Source organism: Cyprinodon tularosa, unplaced genomic scaffold, assembly GCF_016077235.1.
Source record: "Cyprinodon tularosa strain WSP-4 unplaced genomic scaffold, ASM1607723v1 ctg233, whole genome shotgun sequence".
NCBI lineage: Eukaryota > Metazoa > Chordata > Actinopteri > Cyprinodontiformes > Cyprinodontidae > Cyprinodon > Cyprinodon tularosa.
In genome coordinates, this window is record NW_024038871.1 from 195,070 (window position 1) to 220,787 (window position 25,718).

A 25,718-nucleotide genomic window follows, 5' to 3' on the forward strand; every position below is an offset into this window, starting at 1 on the left:
CTGCAGCACTAGTAACTCACACACACGTGAGTTGTAGTGAGCATAGCTAATTTTTTCAGAAAGCTCAAAGCGCCATTGTTTCAAACAAACACATGCACAGTAACACACACTGGGACACACGCGCTGACAGCCAGAGAAGCGGTTATGTCGGAGCCAGGCGGTCCTAGGAGGAGAAATGCGATTACATAACAGTGAAGAGAGGAAGGATGTCTTTTGGAAAAGGATGGTGGAACACATTGTTGGGTTGAGCAGAGATGGAGGAGGAGTATGGAGAGACATAACCCATCAGCAAGCCCTGTCCTTTTAAATATGTTTTACTCAATCTAAAGCTACAATGAGTTGACTGGATGACATTGCCTTGTTTCTAAGGAGGTTTATCCATCTGCTGCGTCTCCATTTGATGCTGGGATGTTTCAAATGTGATGATGGTGAGTCTACCAGTCAGTTTGATCTGGAGCTGTGATGTCACAGCAACTGATGACTAAGGAGGGGGTGTGGCGGGATGATGCAAAGACTGAGAAATAAAGAGGCACATGACAGCTTCACACAAGCACTGAAGGCTAAAAATAGACCTCCGCATCAGGCTAGAGATCGCCATAAACAACAAGGAGAAGTAAAAATAAACGCAGTTCAAAGGACACGTGATCAGTGCTGGTCTGATACTTCAACAGTCAGCAGTGATCTACTATCACTGAATACTAGTTGGTATTTTAGGGTTATATAGTGTTTATATGATCTATCTAGGGTTGATGATTCTTGGAGGATTTTTAAAGATTGGTAAATCTTTAACTAACAGATAATTGAATGAAATCTACACAATTTAGGTTTGGAGCTCTCCCCTCAATCTTTTAAGAAAACATCTTGGTTAACAAGTAGCTTTATAAAATCATCATACTCTCTGATTTTGCAGAAAGGGAACAATATGGTGGTATAAAAGAAAGGAGGGCTTCTATTCATCAAACATTATGCAATGGGTAGCTGAGTCACCTACTAGGTGATTGAATAAGTGAATTTAAACCAAATCAAATCAGTTTATTTGTACAGCTCCAACTTAAAACACATGTCATCTCAAAGAACTTGAGTCATTTAATTAAATCAAACAGATGGACTGGTTAAAACACTTTCCATCTAAGGAAAAATCAGCGGATTAAATCAAGTCATTGACTAACAGAATTCATTCTTCATGCATGAGCAGTTGAAAGCAGACAGACGTTTGCTTAGTGATGCTGACTTTGCAGCAATGCCGCATATCAAGCATGCATGCAGGAACAGTGGAGAGGAAAAGTTTTGTTTTATAGATAGAAAACTACAGCAGAACTGGTTTGTTTGGAGCCCTAATTAGGTCCAGACCCCGACTTTAGGACGACTTGTCTGGTGTGTTCAAACCAGTCCAGGTGTAAACGATCTGAGCTACCTGTAACTTATGGTAACAAAAAACTAAACCTATATTAATTCAAAGAATGTTTTTATTGATTGAAAGACTTCCAATAGGAGACTATACACCTAAAAAACTGCCAATGGCTTGATTTCTGGGACTGTTTATGAGAAGAAATAAAAATCCTTCCTAATTTTTGTCAGGGTTTAGTTGAGGTTTTGAGCACCCAAATGCAGAGGGGAGGAGGCTGAGTTGAGTTCTTGAAGATTTAATTTAATAATTGAGGCAGGAAATCCAAAAACCAAGGTACAAAAAACATGGAACCAAAAGCCAGACAACTTCATGGGGAAAAACTTACGTGGGGGACCAGGAAAAGATGAGGAACAAGCACCGAGGAACTGCACAGGGAGAGTATATATGGGAGACTGAACAAAGACAGGACTAATGAGCTGAATGGGAGCAGGTGTGAACAGAGGATTCTAGAAGGGAGCTAGGGAAAAGGAGATCAACACCAGAGGGCAACAAAGAAAAACCTAAGAACTCAAATACATTCAAAAAAACGCAAACAAAAACTGAATACTCAAAAGAAAAGAAAACCCTTAGCAAGGGTGTTGCAATACGGTACGCATCACGATACTTTGGTCACGATACGATATCCCCATATATCAAGACATATTTCAGTATACTACCCAGCTAATGTTTAAATTAAATGTAGAGATAAAAGACAAGTGCAGCATATTCATTAGAAGATATTGATCATTCAGTTATCTTGGTGTTTGGGGTTTGAGTCAGTCCCCCTCTGCAAATGTAATTGCCTCTACTACATGCACAACAGAAGGGTTCCAGGGCTCCGTCGACCGGTGCGGCGTTGCGGAAGTAATGCACACCCCCCCATTGTTTTAGGGAAAAATGTCTTTAAAAAAAAATGGTATTAGAAGGTAAAGGATCAGTATTATATCAGGATGCCAAAAATCCCAATATATTGCCAAATCGATTTTTTTCAGACACACCTAATGTAAAGTCAAATTAAAATGACAAAAGAAGAGGCCAGCCAGCGGGTTAAGGAAGAGGAGGAAGAACAAGTTTGCTTCTAGCTTGAAAAAACTTAAATCAAAATTTCAGCTAAAGTTGTCAACCTATAAATAATAAGGAACATCCAGCCTATAATCAGCTTTTTAGACTCTACAAAAAGCAGCCACCCTTCTGAATGTTAGCCTCTTACACCCTAAGGGGGTATAAATAAATTTCTGCCTGACAAAAACACACAAAAGTAAATAACTTATAGCCTCAAAGCTATTAAATTTAAGAAGAAACTTTTGGTACATCTGTAAAGGTAAGATGTCATAGAATGGTTTTCTGGTGTCAGCACCATTGTAGATTTGACCCTGTCTGAAATATTAAGGACAAAATACAAAATATTTTGCATTTTTTGAACCTCGCCAAAATTTTCTTTGAAATAAACATTGCAAAACACTACCAAAATATTATTTATAGCACAAAAAAGTAGTACAGACTTTCAAATCTAAATGTTGTGTAAAAATATACCAAATTTGGACTCAATCAGATGAATCATATTTGATTCTGCTGGAGTCCTCCTCACTCTCCATCTCTCTGTGTGTGCTGTATGTTAACACCCACCAGCGGAAACACCCACCTACCCAACTGACAGACGGAATCTCACTATAAATCAGCCGTTCTCATCCTCCCCTCTCTCATGACAAGGCGCGCACGAGTCCTATCATGAAAATAGGTTCATTGTGTGACCTGAGTAACGCTCAGTAACGCGGTGTCTGCAATGGTAACTGCGTTATAGTTACAGTCAAAGTAATTAGTTAGATTACTCGTTACTAAAACAAGGTAACGGCGTTAGTAACGCTGTTACTTTCAACGCCGTTAGTCCCATCACTGCACATTAATGTATATTGCATTTTAAGAACAAATGTTTTTTTTTCCCTGAGCAATTAAATAACATGTGAGAGGTTTTATTTTTCCTATTTTCAGGATTTTTTTTCCTGCTGCTGTGAGGTGATGCAACACTTTCTTTGATTTCTACCAAAGCTTATATATTTATATGCACCCTCATGAGCAGAGATGGCAAAAGTACTCACTTTCTGTACTTGAGTAAAAGTACAGATACTTGTGTTAAAAAATACTCTGGTAAAAGTGGAAGTACTGATTAAACTTCTTTACTCAAGTAAAAGTAACAAAGTACAGGCTTGTAAATTTACTTAAAGTATAAAAGTAAAAGTAGAAACCACTTTTTTCATGCCGTTGCCTACATTTTAAATGGATGTCTGCCAATAGGACTAGATCTCCGTTGTGTTCATTTTCAATCATCTCGTCGTCCATGCTACTATGCTAACGCCACCGCCACCAAGCTGCAATGATTTGCAGCGAATGAATACCGCCGAATCTGTCGATTCATCTTGTATTGGTGCGTCAAATGCAACGTAGATTCCCATCTAATTAGATTGAATTTGGTATTGATGACGTGAAAAATAATAATGGTAACTCCATTGAAATTATTCAAAACTAAAGTAACGAGCCAATTTTTAAAAATGTAAGGAGTAGAAAGTACAGATATTTGTGTAAAAATGTAAGGAGTAGAAGTAAAAAGTCGCCATAAAAATAAGTAGTAAAGTAAAGTAAAAATATCAGAAAACTCTACTTGAGTACAGTAACGAAGTATTTGTACTTTGTTACTTCCCATCTCTGCTCATGAGTAGGGACATTACTTGTCTTAAGTCTATTTCTCTTAAATTCAGTGGAGACAAAGGTAATAATAAATTCCTGGAAATTAGTAAAAAAGCACTTTTCACGTCATTTAGCTCAAAAATAGTAAAAATGTTATCTAAAATCTACAGTTTTAGTAATAGTATATACAGTAATTCTGGATGGTTTCAAACGAAATCAGGGGAAGCGCAAAGACAGAAGAAGCTATTTAAAAGCAAACTGTAACGTCAATAACATATTTATAGTTCATTCAAGCTGGGAGAGTTTAAGAGGCAGTGATATTTTCAGCAGACAACAAATAGTCTGAATGAAGCGCAGCAGTTAGTCTGTTTCATCCTTTTGTGGTTCTGTCAATCATGGAAAACTGTTTTTAGTAATGTTAACATCCTTGTGGGAATCCCAGAGAAATGATGAAGTCAGTCTAAGACCAAAACAGAAATGTATTCTGGACAGAAACAGCGAGATAAAACACTCCATGGGAAAAATAAAAGATCGGTTGGAGGGCATTGATCATTTTAGACATTTCCTGACATGACGTATACAATACAAAAATATCTGTAAAGATCAGAATTCCCTGGAGGTCTTACATCATCACTGAATAGCTCCAACTTATTTCAGGCTTTGCAGAATGTTTTATAAAATATGCAACATCTCCCTACAGATGTTTTAAATCATTTGGCCTTACCAGGGCTTGTAAATGTATATTTTACACATCTAAATTCTTAAATGTAGTCCAGTTACATTATTAGTGTTTAAAAATCCAGCTAGATTTTAAATCAGCAGTTTAGACCTTGGAGGTGACTTTAGCGGCTCCAGCGTTAATGAACAGGCAGGCAGGGGTCACCTTTACAGAGGCAGGAAAAAACACATCAGTAATCCGGGCAACTCACATTTCCTTGCAGAGGATGCCGATCCGCTGGCTTTCTGAGCTGCTCCGCTCCTTCGACAGGCTGAGCTCCTCCTGGAATTTGGAGTTCTGCTGTTTCAAATGCTCGAGCTGAAGAGGAGAAACAGGCAGAGGAGTAAAGAGAAATCTCCAGGTTACTCCTAATTTATCAAATTCAATGCATCATTCATAGCCACAATGGTTAAGTTCCATTTTATATTATGTAATTTTATTTCGATTTCAGGCGAGCTATAGGAACAACAGTTCATTCTTTCTGCTTTTAGGGAAAACAGCAGCAAGTTAATGCTAAAGAAAACATTTATTAACCGAGCTTTGGTTGGTTCTCTGCAGTGCATCTTAAAATCCCAAAGAGAGACGACAACAATGACCTTAGAGAAACTATTGCTCTTCTTCAACAGTCTGAAAGGAGTTGAAGCCACGTAAACATCCATCATGACAGAGGTTGTTTACACATTAAGAAAGACTCAAGATATTTGAAAATCTTAGCAGTCAGTATTTCAAAAAACAATCAACCCATAGTTAGTTCCTACAAGACCGAGAGGAATAAGAAAACAAAAAGAACAAGAGGTTAATTTCAGACTGCATTAAAGTTAAATACAGGACAGACAAAAAAAGTCAAAAACTATGGAATGAATTGAAAGGTTTCCATAAAAAACACTGTTAGGTTTAAAAAACTGCATCCAAATAAGTGATGAACAGCAGAGAAAATCCCAAACCAACCAAAAGCATGATCACCATATTAGTAAACAGATTCCACTGCTGGGTCAAAAACAATCCAGATGTTTAGTGAATGCCTCAAAGGTTTGTTAGCGAGCTTCAGTCCGCACACAGAATCACGAAGGCAGATGAACACCATCTTAAAAAGGTTTCCTAAATTAAAGATTATTAGTTACTTTCTGACTAAAGGTGATAATAAACAGCTGGTATGAACTTAGATATCTGTTTCAAAGGAGAGCAAGGGAAATAGAAACAAAGTGAAACTAAAAAAAAGGACCAATAATATCATCTTCTTAAACTTTTTCTAGAGCTTCAGACTCCAAACATATAAGGAGTCCCTCCTGACACCTCAGAGACAAAAAGACACATTCAGCGCAGCCTCATCCACAGACCTCCAGGACCAATGGTCAGTGAACCATTAAGAGCAGGAGTTTAAATCAGTACCTAAAAAAATGTCCAATCATGAAGAAGCCAGCATGCCAGAGCTCTAGCGTATGTTTCTGTTTTCCCTTCATCGTTAGGTATGAGATCAGCTGTGCTGGGGATGCCTCCCAGTTTAAAATATGCTCAACACAGCAGCTCAGTAACATAAACGATCACATGTTAACTTCAGGGTGATCATGGAGCAATTGTCATGCAGTAAATCTGTACCACATGCTGAAAAAGTAAATCCTGAGGCAGCATGGAGGGAAACTAAACATCTGTTTAGGAAAAAGAGGAGGAGTCTTTCTAATTCACTGCTTAATAAGAACTGGTCCTACCTGGTAATGGGGTGAGTAGATGTTGTTGGAGTAGCCCTGATGTAGAGCAGCTATGTCCATACCTACGCTGCAGGAATTTCAGATGATTCAACCTGCTAAGCGGCTTCTGTTTTGTCACTGATGCTCCGTTCTTGTTCTGCCTGTATCACCGACAGGCAAACACAAGCTGAGCATCAATAAAACATCAGTCCTCGTCTCCCGCCGTGCACAGCAGCAGGAGGGAAACGAAGAGTGTGTTGCCTGAGCTGCCTCTCTCTCCCTCTCACGTCGGGTTAAAGAGGCAGTCTGCTTACATAATGAATGCCTGCAGAAGCTCCTCCCAGTTCTCATCGCCACCTCATGGAAGTTTGCTCCCTTCATGTGTGCCTACACTTCTCAGAAAGCTTTACCATTCAGAGCTAACCACAGCAACTCATCTTTAATTTTTTTTGTCTGCTGCACTGTTTACCAATATATGGCAATAGTTCATAATGATGCTCTGAAATATGTGCTTCAATATTTATTACTTCCATTTTTTTTCCCCCTTTTTCGGAAAAATGTGATATGATAGTAAATGTATGTGAGGTTTTTAAATGAGGATGTTCTGTTAGACCAGCATACCCATAGTCAATACCTATTTATCCCTTTAGTTTATCCCTTTAGGTAAGAAAATTTAGAGTTCAGTAAAACTCTTAATTCAATGATACAAAACAATTCTGCTTGTTTACCAGGTTTGATTAGCTATAAGTCATTATTTTAACTGTTGAAGCTTTTTATCGAAACTCGATTCAAAAACTGTAGATGCATTTCCAAGTCAATGATGCAGAAACATCGGTGTTCTGTAAGATGAGCATACTCGGTCAGACCAGCATACCCATAGTCAATACCGTTTATCCCTTTAGTTTTGTATGAAAAATACACTATAAACAACCTCAACGGGCCTGTATCCCTTTAGTCATGTACAAAAAAAACTATTTAATTACGGTACTTACTTTTTGGTGTTTTTTGAAGTGTTCGGCGATCTGACCTTAAATTGGTTTTTGTACATGACTAAAGGCATACACGTCTGTGTCTTCAGCAGGCGTAGAGCTAACAGAACTGGCAGCGTTGCGAGGCAAGGGCTCAAACATGTACGGCTGTAAGCCTTCTACACCAAACCAAGCTTCTGCCGCCCTGGCGTCCTCTTCCACAACATCTTTGTCCCCATTTTCCTCCTCTAAATAAAAAACGATGGCGGAGGAGACTCATCCACGACCTCCGACACAAAACTCTCCTCCTCTTACATGTTTCCTCTGTCCATAGCGTTCCTTGACAGTGTCGTTTCTAAGTCACCAATTTAGTGCTACTTGGTCCCAATGGAATTTCCCATTGGGAACCTACTAGCACTAAGTTGCTAACTGGGTAGCAAGATGCTTCCGAGACACCGGCCATAATCTTTGAATTGACCAATCACATTCAGTTTATTCACTCGTGTAAAGTCTTGGGAGAATTCAGAAAATGTAACAGCCGTTTCCCTGCGACTTTAAAGTGTATTTTTCTTACAAAACTAAAGGGATAAAAGGGGCAAAACTAAAGGGATAGTTGACACTAGCATACATGTATGCAAGAAAGAGTTTGGGAGTTTCTTCATGGGCATAAACAGACAGGACTGACATCAAACAGAGCCGATTAAGTGTAGCATACAGTAAAAACAAAATAAATAGATAAAGTGAAGGTTTTCCGGTTTGTTTAAATACACAGAGAAAGTTTGTGATGATGTTGTGATGGGATTTAATGCAGAGGCAGTGACCAGATTCACTAGAGAGGCTGGTTTGGGGCCAGTTTTTTTTTCCATTAATTTTTTTATATCTCTCTTAAGAAAAAAGATTTATTTGCATGGCATATTGTGTGGCAGAAGAGGTCATTTTACTGGTGAAGATTCTCAGTCTTCCAGGTCATAGTCATTCCCAAAAAGTTTTTTAAGAAAGTTAAACAAACCTCTGGACTTTGTTTACCAAGTTTTAAGATGTTTTGCTTCCCATCCAGAAAGCTTTCTCAATTCAAAATGTCTTTAAACAAATAGCCTTTAGACAAAGACTGGTGCATCCTAAGGACAAAACCCCCAGACCTAAGATGAGCAGAATGGTGCATGCAGTTCAGTGCAGTAAGGAATGTTCTGATCTTTATATCGGAGAAACCAAACAACCTCTCCACAGACATATGCCCAATGCAGAAGAGCAACCTCCGCAGGACAAGACACAGCGGTACATCTACATCTAAAGGACAAAGGACATTCGGTTGTGGACCAAAATGTTCACATTTTGGATAAAGAAGGCAGGTGGTTGGAAAGGGGTGTGTAGAAAGCCATTTATGTTAAGAAAGAAAAACCATCCCTGAACAGAGGGGGTGGACTCAGGTTTCAGCTTTCAAAAACGTACAACGCAGGGATAGAGTTGGTTGCTTCCCACTATCATCTCAACCCCCACCGCTATCACAGATCCTTCCTTTAAACCTCAATAAGTTCTTACATTCATGCTGATTTTGCACAGTTTCTATCTTAGTCAGTTAAATAATATCCTGCTGTCATTTTGCACATCTCTGATATTGCTGCTATTTTCAAATATTACTGTAAAAATGTCCATAGCTGTATATTGGTTATTTATTCTCCAGGTGCACAGTATTATATTGTTAAAACATTTTACAGTACAGTATTTTATTGTTTATCTTTTAACTCTTCACTATTATGTTATTCTTATACATTTTTTTAAGCTCTACATTTGTGTGACCATTTTTCTATAATCTTTTTGCTGCTGTAAACACCAAAATTTCCCCATTGTAGGACAATAAAGGGATTTTCTATTCTATTCTATTCTATATGCAGGGGACCAAACATCTCGCTTGTATAGCCAGGCCAGCAATGACCCTAACGACTCCCTTTTCAGAGGCATAGGCCAGTATCAGATTTTGCAGGCCAAGAACGACCTCAACCTCGTTTTCTAAGCCAAAACAAGGCGTTTGTTTGGGTCACTATATAAGCATGGACCTGAATGCTACTCCAGACATTTTGAACTGAGAAAGATTTCTGGATAGGAAGCAAAACATCTTCAAAGTCCAGTGAGTATTTTTTATGTTGTTTTTCCTTTTATTTTAAGCTTTTTTGGAAAGGGGTAATTTCATTAAAATAAATTACACATCATTTGCACAAATGCAGGAGTCCAGGCATTTTTGTTGTCAGCTTCTAACTTTATCGTGACGGTTTTCTCTGCCAATGGGGTTTTGCTGTAGAGCTTTATTTCCAATTAGCTAATAAGTACGTTTTCCAATGACGCATTTTTTCTCCAAGAGCACACACGGTGTGTCTTGTAAACAGAGAAGTATGGCGGCTAATGAAGGAAAAGTTGCGATAACTACGCCAGTTGTCATCGGATGCTGTTAAGTATCTATAGTTATGCTGCTTAAGGCTTAGACTTCTGGAGGACATAGGGACCCCTATTTCATCATCTCTATTCTCCCACTCTGCAGAATCTGTTAGTTCAATCTCTAACGTTCTGCTCTCTCTGCTTTTTCTCATAGTAGCTTCATCTGGTCTGTTCCTGTTTGGCTGTGACTCCATCCTGGAGAGAAATATCAGCTGTGCTGCTGCCATCAACACCTTTGTTTATAGATGTTGGAGATCGCCCTGTTTTTCTGTGTAGTCCTGTTTCTCTGACTGTGACTAACTGGATGTGCTCTCTTTCATCCTCTGACATGGGAGCTGGCTCAGAGCTCGTCTGCCTGGCTGTGTGTTTCCTGGACGGGGCCACCTGTTGATCTGGTTGACAGTTGCCTTTTGTATCTCTGCTTCTGTTTCCTTGTACCCCAGTCGGCCTCAGCAGATGGCCGCTCACACTGAGCCTGGTTCTGCTGGAGGTTTTTTCCTGTTAAAAGGTTTTTCCTCTCCACTGTCGCTACAAGCATGCTTAGTGTGAGGGATTGTGTGAGGATTCATGCAATCAGCTTGTTTTCCGTAGATAAAAAACTTTGAATCAAAGCCTTGAGATGACTTCTTGAGAACTGGCACAATGCAAATAAACTGAATTGAATTAAATATACAGTAAAACAGCCTAGAAGAGTTAAAATGGAGGAACAGGAGAGAGAGTTGAAACACAAGAAGGACCAAAGGAACAGCTCACGTCAATGTTGGACTAGCCTACTCGAGGTGGGGAGCTTTGCTGCACCACCTCAAAATATTCTGCATTTTAAACTGGCTGTAGTCCCTCTAGACAGGTATCCTTTAATCTCTTTTCTTTTTTGGGGACAGTTTCTGAATAGGAGAAGGTCTGAGGTGGGGTTTACAGTTCAAACGAAACTGTTTTCCTCCATCATGGTTCAAAACTGTGCAGAATCAGGTACGCTCTTTGGATGTTTTATGTTTGAAAAAAATTATTGCTTTGATAAAAAAGTAGTAGTTATGACCTATAATACATATAGCTGCAGAAGTCTGAATCTTTTCTAATCTATAGAGGTCTTTATATTACACACTAAGGATTAAATATATACAGACACCCACACTATATTTGGATTAACATGTTTGAAAAAGCAAGAAATTATTAATTTACATTCTGACACCTTCCATGTTAGTTAATCCTTTCCAGTCCAAGGGGACAGGTCAATTCCAAGTCAGCAGTCATTACAACAAACACCCACACACACATTGCAGCTCACTGTAACATGTGCTGGATTACATCACAACCATCAGGCCTGAGCAGAGAGAAGAGGCAGATGTGGAAGCATCCCTGCTGAATAACTGCTCGACAACATGCACTTCAGTTTCCTTCCTTCCATACAAACTTTCTACTGTCTCTTGTGGCATAAATTATCAAAACATTTCCATTTTGATCAGATGCTTTTCTTTTCAGCTTCCTCTACGGATGTAAATAAACCTCAAAACTTTCACTTTTCTATTTATTTAGATTTTACTGTTTGCTACACTTAATCAGCCGTGTCTGATATTAGTCTTGTCTGTTTATGCTCATGAAGAAACTCCCAAACTCTTTCTAGTACTGCTAAAAATCGGACAATAATTAGCTGAGAGTGTTATGGCATTATTAAGGTGACTTGATCAATTGATAACATAGATATTAGCCAGGGCATTTAAAACATACATCCTTTCTACAGCTAGTTAAACCATCACCCTCAAACCCGTTGTTCATCATTTAAGGTCTCTCCAAGCATATGTCTATCTTGGATTTGTGGGATATTTCTGAATGAATAAAAAGGAAAGTGGGAGCGGAGGGTTCCTTTGTAGAAAGTGGGAAGAATAAGTTCAGCTGGCAATCTCTGCACACCCTGGATTATCAGTCCTAGAAAGTCGGATAGCTGTGATCCCAAATCAAGCTTACATCACAGTTTAGTCCTGATAAGTTTGTTAGACCTATCCGGGGTCTGACTCATGTTTAAGCTCAGACTTTAAATGAGAGAAATATCGGAAATGACGTTTCCTTCACCGGAGGAGCCTGTAACGCAGAGCAAGCACTCATTCCGCTCCATGCGATTAGAAATGTTTCAATCAGGGATTCATGTATTTTTGAGCATCACCGTTTTTGCCAGTCAATAATTCATCTGATTAAAATTTTAGCCAGAAATCACTCCTGATTCAACTGTTTGAGGCAGACCCAAAGGAGGTCGGCTAATCACATTGCAGCATTATGGCTTAGGGCAGAACATACAGCTGTGATGAAAACAAGAGCTGCTGTGCCTACAGTTATAACAAAATACCAGAGGACTCACATGTACCTGCTGTCACATCTGTTTGGTATGAATCTGCGATTTCATCTTTGAAAGCGGAACAGCAAGTTTGTAAAAGCGCAAGTTGTTGTGGCTTTTCTTAGCATCTGTTGCTATTTAATTTGTTACCATGGCTAAAATAAAACTTTTAGGCGAACAATAAGTGTCGCTTCATTCGTTTAGCTCTTAAGGTTCTGCCTGAAGGTCCCACATTTCTGCGAACACATTTGATTGGAGCAATCAAATGTGGCCTGAATGGGACTCCTTATCAATCTGGTTTTGCTGAAAACAAGACAAAAAACATGGATAACTGCAACCATATCCCATATCTGCAGTGTTAAAGTTTTTTTTTTGGTTATTATAAAAATTTGAGTTGGACTATAGTTGGATAGTGCATATCCTGTGTATGTCCAAGTTCATTTTTATATATTCTGGCTGATAGATATCGGATATCGGACAATATATAGGGATGTCAAAACTATTGACACTCTGAAAAGCATAGATACTGAAATTTGGTATCCGGATGAAACACTATTTGGCAGGGTGTTGAGCAGTTGGTAGCACCCTTGCCTTGCAGTAAGAGTGCTACCAAAGGGTTCAATTCCCAGCCTTTCTGCATGAAGTTTGCATGTTCTCCCCATGCATGTGTGGGTTCTCTCCGGGTACTCCAGCTTCCTCCCATAGTCCAAAAACATGACTGTTGGTTTAATTGGCTTGCATAGTTTTATGTCTTTGTGTGTTTCTGTGTTGTTTTATTATAGACTGGTGATCTGTCCAGGGTGTACTTCTTGCCCAAAGACTGCTGGAGGTAGACACCGGCCCAATCGCGACCCTGATGGAATAAGCGGGAGCAGATGGATGGTAGATTTGGCATATTTTTATTCCCAACGTATAGAGAATGGTATCGAGTACTCAGTATTTATATCGAGTTTAAAATTTTATTGACACTCATGACAACCCTACTGCCCTGAAGAGCTTTAGCAACAATTTCAGTCTGGATTGACGTTTCTCCTTGGCTCTACCTTGGCTAAACTGTGGCTCTATCATTCTTATACCTCTTCCAAAATACTTAGGTTATCCTGCGCTATTTTCTGCATTTGTGCTGCTATAGGCTTTGACTTCAGGAGGACATAGGGACCATCTCTATTCTCCTATTCTGCATTAGTTTTTAGTTCAATCTCTAACTTTATGCTCTCTGCTTTTTCTCATCATAGTAGCTTCATCTGATATCTTGTCTGTGACTAACTGGATGTGCTCTCCTTATCCTCTGACATGGGAACTGGCTCAGAGCTCCTCTGCCTGGCTGTGTGTTTCCGGGACAGTGCCGCCTGTGGAGCTGGTTGACAGTTGCCTTTTGTATCTCTGCTTCTTTTTCTATCTCTGCTTCTGTCTCCTTGAACCTCAGTCAGCCTCAGCAGATGGCCGCTCACACTGAGCCTGCGTCTGCTGGAGGTTTCTTCCTGTTAAAAGTGAGTTTTCCTCTCCACTGTCGCTACAAGCATGCTTAGTGAGAGGGATTGCCTTCGAGTCAATGAGTTGATGCAATCAGCTGGTTTTCCTTACATAGAAAACTTTGAATCAATTTGACTGGATGATCTGGTCGAATTGTCTCTGATATACATAAACTGAAGTGAATTGAAGATCTTCAGGACATCCTAAAACAGAAGGTGGAGAAAAACAATCCTCTACACTAGTTGACATGGAGGAGTTGAAGAGGAGCTCTAGTGGAGCTCTAAGAGAGCTGAGCCAGCGCTAGACAAAAACGAAAATACATTTTGTTGGCAGGAGATTGATAGATGTGTGTTAAGTTTGGAGAGAAGAGCAACTTCACACTGTCTGAGAAGCAGTAGACTGACTTAACGATGAACAGAAATAATAAAAAATGTATCTTTACAAAATATTTTTGGGGACCATTAGGATGTTTTTGGACATCCTAATTGTGTCCTAATCAGAAATGAAAGTAACAACATACAACTAGATCTGCAAAACTCCCAAATCCCAATCATCCTTACAATGTCTTCAATATTAATATCCTGTCTGACTCTCATATTTGGTGGCTAAAGTATTAAAGTGCCATGCTTTTAAATCCAGCATGCTAGAAATATAATTTATTTTGCCCTTTGCCTTTGACATTAGCACTAACTGTTGCTTTGGAAAACAAAACTTTCTTGTCTCCTTCATATTACACAGAAATAATTTCAATAAATGGCAGACAATAAATGTTCCACTTTACAATCTTACTACTGGGACAGAAACAAGGTCTATAACGAAAACCCCAACAGATAGGCCTCACAGTCTATCCTGTAAAAAGAGAGATAGACAAACTTCTTGAATGTGATGCTTGTGAGAGATTAAATTATATAAATTATGCTTTAAAAACACCCAGTTTCACATTATATAAATTATGCTTTATAAACACCCTGTGCCTTAAAGCTATACATCTGCTGTTGGCTATGAAAGTTCCAGAGGCGAGATGAATGTGCAGAAAGACAGCATGAGGGCACCAGAGAGCTTAGCAGCAGTACAATGAACAGTTTGAAAAAAACAAAACAAAACAATGATGATAAAAGAAGATGATAAAAAAATAAATGTAGAGAAGGCAGAGGAGGCTGCAGGGTTTCATTCATGCTTAATTTAAAGCGATGGCTGAGTCTGAATTTCCCCCAACAAGAACAGTCTGTGTAATCATCCAGTCAGCTTGAATGTGCAACAAAAACCCTGCAGGCCGCAGATGCGGAGCCCATGTACGTGCATGTGCAAACCCTTTCACGCTGCTGTGGACAGACTGAGTAAAACCCATGCAGACATACATAAAGCTTTCATTTGAAAATGTTGCATGAATGGAATAAAAAAAAAGCACAGTCGGAAAGAAGGAGGGGGATGCAGAAATACATGTGAGAGGATTTCCAGTTTCAAAAAGAGTTTTCCTCTCTTGTATATGGAAAAATAATGCTCCTTAAGTCATGTGAGCTATGCTGTGTTTGAGAACTCCAACTTAAAACAAGCTTTCACTTTACCAATGTCCATTATCATTAATCTACCGCTCTTACTGATTAAACATTACAGCAGGCCTCTATCCTCTTAAAATAACAGCAATGCTTTTTACTTTTATTTTATTGAGAACAAGCAGGATCCTTGTATCAGTAAACCATCTTCAGTGTAAGATAAGGGACATCAAAATGCCCGATCATATTTCCTGGGAATGCGGCCAATTATATAAACTGAATCCAAAGACAAAGGGTTGAACAAGAATCCGGTGATGTTTAAGTTAGTTAGTTCCACCTCTGCAGAAGATAAATTCTCCTTGTTAAAAGTGTTAAAAGTTTCCTATCAATCCCTTCTTACCTGCGACTCAAGTGTTTTCTTCTCATTAGTCAGCTGCTCCAGTGACAGAGTCGTTTTCTCCAATTTCTCAGTAGTCTAGAAACACAAAAAGACAAGATTTTACTGTCCAAGAAATTAGTCAAGCAAAGGTGAAAAAGTATTCAGTAGAAAGGCTACTTGAGTACTGAGTAACTGTGAATGAATTAGAATGGGAATTTATTTCATACAATTTTCAGACAATTTGACAAACAACAATAAGTGAATCAACCAAGTATACACACAAGAGACTAGTTAACATCAACCAAACCAAACACCAATTTCCAAACTAACTAAATTCACCTGAAAATAAATAGAAACAAACCCCTCCACCGAATAAACCTGTCGGTATATACAGCCAGAAAAATGACACTGATTAATGGAAATTGTCTGAAAAGGGGTATGAAGAAGTAAAACTAATTTTTCCTACCCCCTCTCCCTCTAATTGCACTTAAATTAACTTAAAGGAGTAGTACACCCAAAACATGATTAGCCTTCATTTTCTACTCACCCCCATGCTGAACAACACTCTGGAGTACTTTTTTGATATCTCAAATGCATCTGGAGATCTGGGAGGCTTCTTGCTGTCTGCTGACATTCAAATAATGGAGGTCTATGGCGCCCGAGGCAGAAAGGTCCATAAAAGTCCACAAAAAACGTGTCAATATTCCTCCATACTGCTCGTCCAATGTATTCCAAGTGTCCTGAGTGGGTAGCATCCAGAATTTACTCGAAACGAAGTAATTTAGAATGTTTTTAGAGCATAAACAGTAGTGTATAGGATTTCCTGAAAGCGCGCACATGCGCGCTCACGACGCTACGGAAGCCGGCAGACCAAACCAGCGCATTCAGATCGGCAAAGAACTCATGCTCTTCCTCAACACTGAAGTCCTCAGACATTTTTCTTTCGTTGTTTCTTTCTTTGCACAGGTAAACAGCACATTTCTTCTTCTACGCCTGCATTATTGGCAGAGCAGACGCTGAATGCGCACTTTCATCTGGTTTGGTCTGCCGGCTTCCGTAGCGTCGTGAGCGCGCATGTGCGCGCTTTCAGGAAATCCTATACACTACTGTTTATGCTCTAAAAACATTCTAAATGACTTTGTTTCGAGTAAATTCTGGACGCTACCCACTCAGGACACTTGGAATACATTGGACGAGCAGTATGGAGGAATATTGACACGTTTTTTGTGGACTTTTATGGACCTTTCTGCCTCGGGCACCATAGACCTCCATTATTTGAATGTCAGCAGACAGCAAGAAGCCTCCCAGATCTCCAGATGCATTTGAGATATCAAAAAAGTACTCCAGGGTGTTGTTCAGCATGGGGGTGAGTAGAAAATGAAGGCTAATCAATTTTTGGGTGTACTATTCCTTTAAAGTAGAGTAACCTTCCTGTTAAACTTCTATGTTTTTTTATCCAATATTTACACACAAACAAAAAATGAAACAAAAAAGTTGGATAACAACAACAGATTTAATGTTTATAAATGATGCTGTCAAACAGACTTTATGCAAGTTCTGGCATTTTAAAGACTCACGTGCCTAAAGAATAAAAAACTCTGTACATGAGTTGTGTGCACTAACCTCTGCGCCACCTGCATGTCCATTATTATTACTTAGGTAGAACCAGATATGATTTTTAAGATCTGTTGTTTATTTTCCTGTAGCTTAGCATAGTTACTGTCGACTATGGGAATGCTAGCATGAGCAGTTAAACCCCGCCTCTGACTTCAATCTGGCGCTGCTGTACAGCACAGTACAAAAGAAAAATAACTCTGGTTGGCACCTTTAATTATGATAGTCTGCCTGAACATTTCATGGCTTCTATTTGTGACCGTCTTTAAGTCACCCCTTGGTTAACTTGAATTCCTGGGTGGAAGATACTCCACTTATTCTATGTCTGATGCTCACAGAAATTCACATCCATTTTTCTTCAGTATGATGCAAAGTTACACAACGCTGTAGATCACAAACTTACTGGCCAGGAGGAACTTGTCCAGAACTATTTCAGAGAGTTTTGTGGATCGATATTGAATTGTGAAAACTTAACTGCAATTAAAGTCATAACCGTTTTCCAACCCATTTCTAAATTCTCTCGAGTGGTGGACGACTTTACACAAGTGAATAAAGTAAATGTGATTGGTCATTTATCAAGAGGGCGGGATTGTTGTGGCGGAAGGTTCACAAGCAAGTTTGGTTGTTGTCAGTTTCTTCGAAGCATTTTGCTAACCAGTTAGCAACTAAGTGCTAGTAGGTTCCTAATGGGAAATTCAATCGGGACCAAGTAGCACTGAATTGGTGACTTAGCAACAACACTGTCAAGGAACGCTATGGACAGAGGAAACATGCAAGAGGAGGAGAGTTTTGTGTTGGAGATCGCGGATGAGTCTCCTCCATCGTACATTTTTTATTTCAAGGAGGAAAGCGGGGATGAAGATGTTGTGGAAGAGGACGCCAGGGCGGCAGAAGCTTGGTATGGTGTAGAAGGCTTACAGCCGTACATGTTTGCCTCGCAACGCTGCCAGTTCTGTTAGCTCTACGCCTGCAGAAGACACAGACGTCCATCCCCATGAACACTGGGACGGAATTTAATGGGAAAGAAAATTATTCTTATTTCTTATTTCAACCGTTGTGTATATAAGCTGCGACATATGAATCAAGATGCTATGACCGAAAAAATCAGATTGACAGATGACCGTTGATATATGATTGGCCGAATTTATGTGTACAGGCTGACCTATAACTAACAGGTCTGCATAAGATAACGGAAGAAAACTGATTTTATGACAGAATTGTTTTTTTAAATACAAATTTTCTTAATTTTTGGACAAGATAGTCTGATAAAGAGTACATTTATATACATGTTTAAGCCAGAATGATTTGACATTTAAATATGACTTCCCTACGACTTTAACAAGTAATTGCTGTTTTTTACCCCCCCTAATTGTACCTGCCTTTTTGTTCATTAAACAAACCTTTTCTGGTTGCAACTGGTTAGTAGATCAGCTTTGCGCTTGCTATCAAGTTTGAATGTGTTTTTATACATGCAGACCATTAGTAGATCAGGCCCTTAGTTGTTAAATGCTATATCTATAAATATAGATCTGTCCAGCCCCAGCCCTTAATGAACACAGTTCTAAACCTTTTAGAGGCCTCTCTGGTCAAACACACCTAAATTGAATGGTTAAATAACCCCATCAGCATGAAGACAACATCTACCAACTCTTGCTAATGACCTAAATATTTGATTCAAGAGTGTGAAAGCAGAGACATTCTTAAAAGTGGCTAGATAATGGCCCTTTAACACTAAGGTTTGACAACAGAAGTCAACTTTGTTATCTGGCTGCTGTTTACCTTGAATAACGATTAAAAAAAAGAGACTTCCTCAATCAGTGAAGTATATGAATAACTGTATCTTTAATTAATGCTGAAAAAACACCATGTATGAATCCATAGATAAAGCTTGGAGATTTTACAGGGGCTTATTTGCACATCACGCATCAGCTCTATACATCCGCATCCATCTGAACAGAACATGACGTTTACCTGGGTGCCTCATGTCTCAGCTGTCATAAAATTTACATAAAATATTAAGAGTTAGCTACATGTTACAGACAACTAAGCAAAGAAGAATTTGAATAGTTATCGGCTAAAATAGATTCCCAGCAAAAGTAAATAAGCATTCTCCTCTTTAGGTTTTTGTCCTCGCTTACAGAAATATTTGACTTTTAAAAAACAACATTAGATTGCTTTCTTCTTGCTGCTTTAGACCGCGGTTTTAGAAAAGAATGCAATTTATAAAACTCAATCTAAAAGAGAAATCCAAAGTATATTTCAAAGTATAATCTGTAAAAAAAATAGTTAACATTCATGAATATGGATGAAAATAATCAAAGAAAACCGCTAATTTACTCTCTTTTAATAAAGAAGCTTTTCGAAGTTTCATTTCTGGATTATTTATCCAAAATTTCCAATGTAAAATATGTGTCCATTGCAAAAACCATGGTACAAAATGTAATTCATACTTATTAGAAGACCCAAAGGCTAAAAATCAGTTGTTGTTTTGTTTTTTATTAATGTAATGTAAACCCCTTTATTGTCCCACAATAGGGAAATTCACTCTCTGTATTTAACCAATCCTCCTCTATTGTGTGGCTCCAGGGGAGCAGTGTTGGATTAAGGATCTTGCTCAGGAACCCAGAATGCAGGCTGTGGGGATTAAACCGGGTACTTGCAACCTTCTCAGAGCACAAGCACACTGCTCTAACCGCTGGGCCAACACTCCCCTGATGTATTTCTCATAAAGGGACTGAGTAGAGGTTATTTCACTTTATCATACATTTGTAATGCGTTTTATGAAGCCAGAGCAGGCGGATAAAAGCTTTAGCTTTAGGGAACAGGAATGTGTCACGCTTTCATACAGCAAACTGCCCTTTCTTGTAAAAACCATAGAAGCAGAAAACTCATGTCTGCATGGTAAAAGCAATTTGTTACTGCAATTACAGCCTGAACCTCTTTTATTTACAGACACTCTTTCTGCACCTGCAGAAGGAATGTCTGACATCTGCAGAAAGAGACGATAAAAGTACGGATATAAATAGTAAATGAACTGAACCAGTCTGTTCTGATCACTGGGAGTTTATCGTGACAGCAGAGCTGATCTGGGCTGCTGGGAAGAAATGTTTAAGATAAACAGAACTTATTTTTCTTCTAGTCTTTATTAGAAGGCTGTAATGAGTTTTTGTTATTTTTAAACATGTATGGTACTAATCTTGTGTTACCATCTGCATCTAAAATACACTTCAAAGATAACCTCTGGGCTCATGTTATGAGCTTTTGAATACTTTTGCAGCAAGAAAAGGCCACCCTGTATAACGGCTGGCCTTTTTTAACCAAATCTATTTCTCATAAATGAAACCCCAAACCTCAACACAGCCTTTAAATGAGGCTAAGAGCTGAAAGGTAAAAAGCTGATGACACCATTTGGAGCCAAAGTGTTAGCATACCTTCCTCATAGTGGATGGTAGCCAGATCCACTGGGATCCATGTCTCATTACTCATCACAGCCTCGTTGTATTAAAGTTATATTTAACTTATTATTTACTGCTCTGACCGTACAAAAACAGTTTGGTGTATGTGAACATGGCCTTACCAGGCCACTTTCTCAAAATGATTTAAAATCCCTCAGAAACGCCTGCAGTCTCTTTTCCATTGCCACTCAAAAGCCCGAGGCTTTTAAAAGCCTAGGTAGCGTTTCCATTTACCCTTGTGATTTCAGTTTTCCGAGGGGATACCTTTGCAGACATTTGGTCCAACTACACACCTAGTACTTCCTGTCTTTCCCAGGGCTTGTTGAAGAGTTGGGGGTATGTATAGCAGCATATCCTGTAGTTCTTTGTTCCACCAGCAGTGGCGGTAACAGATAAAGGTGAGTCTACAAATGTTTTATAACTTTAGTTTGTTGCAAAATAAGTTAAGAGTGTTAAGTTAAAATGGACTCAAATTGGATGACAGGAAGGTGGTGTCATCGGACGAATTTAAAATCGATAGTATCTTAAAAGCTAAAGCAGCACAAATGTCAGTCTTAACGGCATAAATCTGCACAAACGTAGCACTAAAAAAGGAGATCACTTTGGTTCAATTCGGAGTTTAATCGGCGGATGGTGACATCATCGGCCGAAATTTGTATTAATTATATCTTAAAGGTGCCGTATGAGATCTTGGAAAAACGGATCCAGCAACCTATATTTTTGAACATACACAACCATGCCTCTCCCTTCAGACCACCCCTCGAAACCACACCTTCAAAGCACATGAACGCGCATGCTGTCTGTCGAGGCGTTCAGATGTTTCCGAAATCGAGAACGAAACAAGCCGAGACCGAGTGCACGTGACACCAGCTTACAACAACAAACACAACTTCTCTGGGTTTTTTTTTAACATCTAATCTAGCAGAGGAACTTGGTCCTTTTATTGAGGAATCAGAAAGTATCATTCTTTAATTTTCCTCCCATTACTGCTTTAACCTTCAAGTTTTTTTCCCCCATTATTGACCTCATTAAAAGAAACCTAATTAATCTGTAAAATGGAAGAACTAAATTAATTTATATGATGTGGACATTTAATGAGCCTTTTAAAATGTTCTCCACATTAGGTTCTAAATGTTTCTTTCATTCAAAGCATTCAGCACATTTAAAGATCTACCAGGTTAAAGCCAACTGAAACCTCAGGCTGTTATAATGTTATTAAGACATCACTAACACATACATGAACACACTGCTGCCGTTCCACTTCTGAGAAGTACTGCAGAGCTGTGTGCATATCCATGCATAACAGTAACTGCTTTTTATGTTTGTTAAGACACAGATTTTCTATTCACCATTTTCTTTAAGCCTCAGAATGTGCAAGCCGATTCCCTGTTTCACAGAGGACCCCTTTCTTTGCAACACCACGAGAGGGAAATGAAAGAACAGTAAAACATGTTTTGGCAGACATATCATTTAAAAGTCTATACACAACAGCAGTCATACAATTTTATTCCTTCATCAGGGACACTGCCCTTAAAACTGCATCACTTCTGTAATAATTATTATTATTGAGATCAGTGTACTTGGCACTTCACTGCCCTTTGCCTTTTAGTATAAGTACAGGTCATTTACTGCAGTAGTCAGTCTATAACCATGTGGTTAGCAAACTGAGTCATGCAAGACAAGAAACATACAGACAAATAGCACAACAACTGTTAAAAATACAATCATGTTGTCAAAGAACCCAGATCTAAACAGAAGTGGCCATTTTCTCTTTTAGTTTAAAGCACAGTAGGAAAATTAAGTTTTAAAATTAGCTGTCAGTTTGCTTCTGTTTAAACATTGCTGTGTTAATCCACATCCACAGAGACACTTCACAATCAGAGCTATATATCACTTTTAGAGTAAACACTTAATCAACCAACAAATAATTGACTTATAATTGTCGATAAATGGTTGATTAGCTTGACTTTTTTTCCATCCCATTAATTGATAAAGTCAGATTTAGGAGTCTCTTTAGTGATGTAGTGCTGCCACTGTCCACTGGAAGGCACCACTAATCATTCTTAAGGACAGCCTTACTGGTATTAGCAAGAGAAGTAAAGCCAGAGTGAATCGATCCAGAGTCCAGTCTGATATTATTGACACTATTTAATGATGACAAGGATACAGAATGAACTTTATGTGGCTCCACTCCTTAAAGGGTCAATATGTAACAAATCTGGCTGTTTATTAGCAAAAATCTAGTAATGCTTTAATAAATACACATTCTGTGAGAGCCTAATAACATGAAATACAAAATGAGAGCATTCTCTTAGCTTAGAACTAGTAGTTTCTAAAAACATAAGGGGTGGTCCACCCAATGGGAAATGCCATATTGTGTTGGCGTTTTTGATTAGCGAAGCAGATAGAGGAAAAAGTTGTCTGCCTGTGTCTGGAAATGTGTTGTTCAGTTGAGTTAAAAACAAGCAAAAACAACTACATCATTCTATCCTAAACTTTCAAGTTTTGCAATGAAGAAACATCTGCACTTTATGTTGAGTGAGAGGCAAAAGAAACACATTAAAAAAAGGAAAAAATACACATTAACCAGGAATAAAACAATGTTCGTGCAGATTTTTCCAGGTGGAGACAATTTCTGAGGGAGTGCACTCCAAAAGGACGCTAATGTTGCAGGCTTTCTTCAGGACAGGTTAGGTTATTCAATATAATAGCGAATTTATATGTTAGAAACAAGGCAGAGACGGCTAGTTATTTAGCCGACATTGGATGAGCTCGGATGCAACAGTTATTAGCTGCTGTGTGTAGATGTCACTCTGCAGCTTCCTTTAGCCGGACAGACACTGTGGGATATTTTCAATTGTTGCACGCAGCTACAGCTCAAACTGTACGACGAAACCTCAGGGGTTAAAAGTTCACAGCTCACAATGCATGTTCTAACACTGTGCGGCTTAACACTCAGATGCAATCTTACGACGGCTGATTGAATTTCAACATGTTTGATTTTCTCCGACCTCACGATTCCTGATCGGAAGGTGGTCGTGAGAGTCTGATTGCCACTCGTTATCCCCTGTATACTACACCAATCGAAAAATTCTTCCACGACTGGAGAATCAGCCCGAAAAAGGCAAATAATCGTACAGTGTATGCCTGGCTTTAATAGGTCTCACACGCTAACAGCGGAGGCACCAGTCTCTCATTTGTAATTAATTTAGTGCACCACTAGATGGCGATCAATCGTACACACTGTCCCTTTAAGTTATCACCTAAATGCTGCCTACTTAGCTATGCTGCATGACGAAGCAGCATAACTTCTCTGCTGTGCTTGAAAAAAAAACGCTTTTTTAAAAGCGCTGCTAGTAGAACAAAGTCTCTCAGAGCACTAAATACTGGATAACAATAAAATTTGAGTTATATCACAGTTAGCGTTTGTGTCATTTAAACGAAGAGGCTAATAGTCTGACATAGTGCAACATACCCTGTTTTTTAATGATAGTTTTACATCTCTGTTAATTAAAAATAATACATTTTCCACATATAAAACATTTTTTATTAAGTAACCCAATAGGTTACTGGTTTGTTATATCTTAGAAATATGTTTCATTAAATTATGTGTAAGGAAAACATGTTTTCTTTATTCAGTCAGTATTTATTACAGATCGCACAATAAATTGTTAAAATAGAATGATGCTCTACTTTTTTTTCTAAATTTAGCATATTGTAAAGATAAAAAAAAAAGATAGTAATTCATGTTAATCAAAAGATCCTGTTGATACAAGAAAAAAAAATCATGTTTTCAAGAAAGTACACGCTTATCAAACAATTGTAAGTTGAACAATAAGACCAATTAACTTCTTTAATCAAAAACATGGAAATTAGCTGGCATATTAATCCATGTATGGTTCGTTCTTTGGTTTTTTGTTTCAAAACAAAAAAGAAAAAACAAAACAAGCATTTGGTTTTTCTGTTTTTCCGTTTTTAAAACCTAAATTGAAAAAATGAAAAATCGAATTAATAGAAAATCAACAGCGTTTGAGTTTTGTTTTGCCATCTAAAGGAAAATAAAATATGGTTGTTGTTTTAATATGTAGCGGTACCGGAAATGAAGTAAGTCGCCAAAGAAAAATAATTTACAGTGGATGAAGACGGCATCAAAACAAACCATTTCTAAACAAAAGGCAATGGCTGCACTTGAACTGTTTTCTGCATTGATTATCGAACTTTTTGAGAAAGAAAAAACACACTCCGATTCCCTCTAAATAACACAAACGTTTCCATTTTGGTAGCGCTAACTGAAAAAGTTCTTCTTCTTGTGGATTGTAATGGCGGTTGGCAAGAAATTGAAGGCGTACATTACCGCCACCTACTGGTAACTAAACAAGTTATGTTTTGGGAGTTCAGGTCTTCATTTCCGGTTTTGCCATAAGGTCCGTTGAATTAACAACAAAATAAAAGTTTGTCTTTGGTTTAACCATTGCAGTTAAAAAAAAAACAAACGTACCCTTTTTTCATTTTCGCAAATGCCATTTTTTCCAATTTCGTTTTAAAAACGGAAAAACAAAAAACCACATGCTTGTTTTGTTTTTTTGTTTTGAACGAAAAAAACTATAGAACGAACCAAACACAGATTTATATTGTACAAATTTCTCTGATGCGTGTTTAACCCTAGCAATCAGCTCTACCTCTGCATAGAAATGTAGTGAAGGGCTTTAATACACATCCTTAACATTTGTGGCATTAATAGGCTCTATGCACAGCTCCACTACTTCCTGAATTTAAGGCAGCTCCACTGATTAATCCAGGTGTGTCTGGCCAGTTACTTAGGTCATACACACCTGGATTAATCAGTGCATCCAATCATGAAAGACAGGAAACAAAGGAGCTGCCTTAAATTCAGGAAGTAGTGGAGCTGTGCATAGAGCCTATTGTGGAGCCGATTGGACTCAATGCTGCATGTTATGTTAAATAAATGAAACCAGCACCGAGGTGGGTGATTTATTGGTCATAAAATAATGGCAAAATAGATTAAAAAGTATTTCACTTTGCATGCCCAAATAATTCCTCTAACTTTGATTATGTTGAATATAGCAGAGTTCCCATTCAGCACCAAG

The 25,718-nt window shown here is 38.5% G+C and overlaps 1 protein-coding gene across 2 annotated transcripts in view; it reads right to left on the reverse strand.

Annotated features, from left to right (window-relative positions):
* Positions 1 to 25,718, reverse strand: part of clip1b (CAP-GLY domain containing linker protein 1b) — an 83,933-nt gene that overhangs the window by 15,791 nt on the left and 42,424 nt on the right. For both annotated transcript variants that reach the window (XM_038287019.1, XM_038287018.1), the window contains 2 exons: positions 15,563 to 15,637; positions 4,999 to 5,105 (listed from right to left, as the gene is read on the reverse strand). In XM_038287019.1, the coding sequence (XP_038142947.1) occupies positions 4,999 to 5,105; positions 15,563 to 15,637 (182 nt within the window). The remainder of the gene's footprint in view (positions 1 to 4,998; positions 5,106 to 15,562; positions 15,638 to 25,718) is intronic.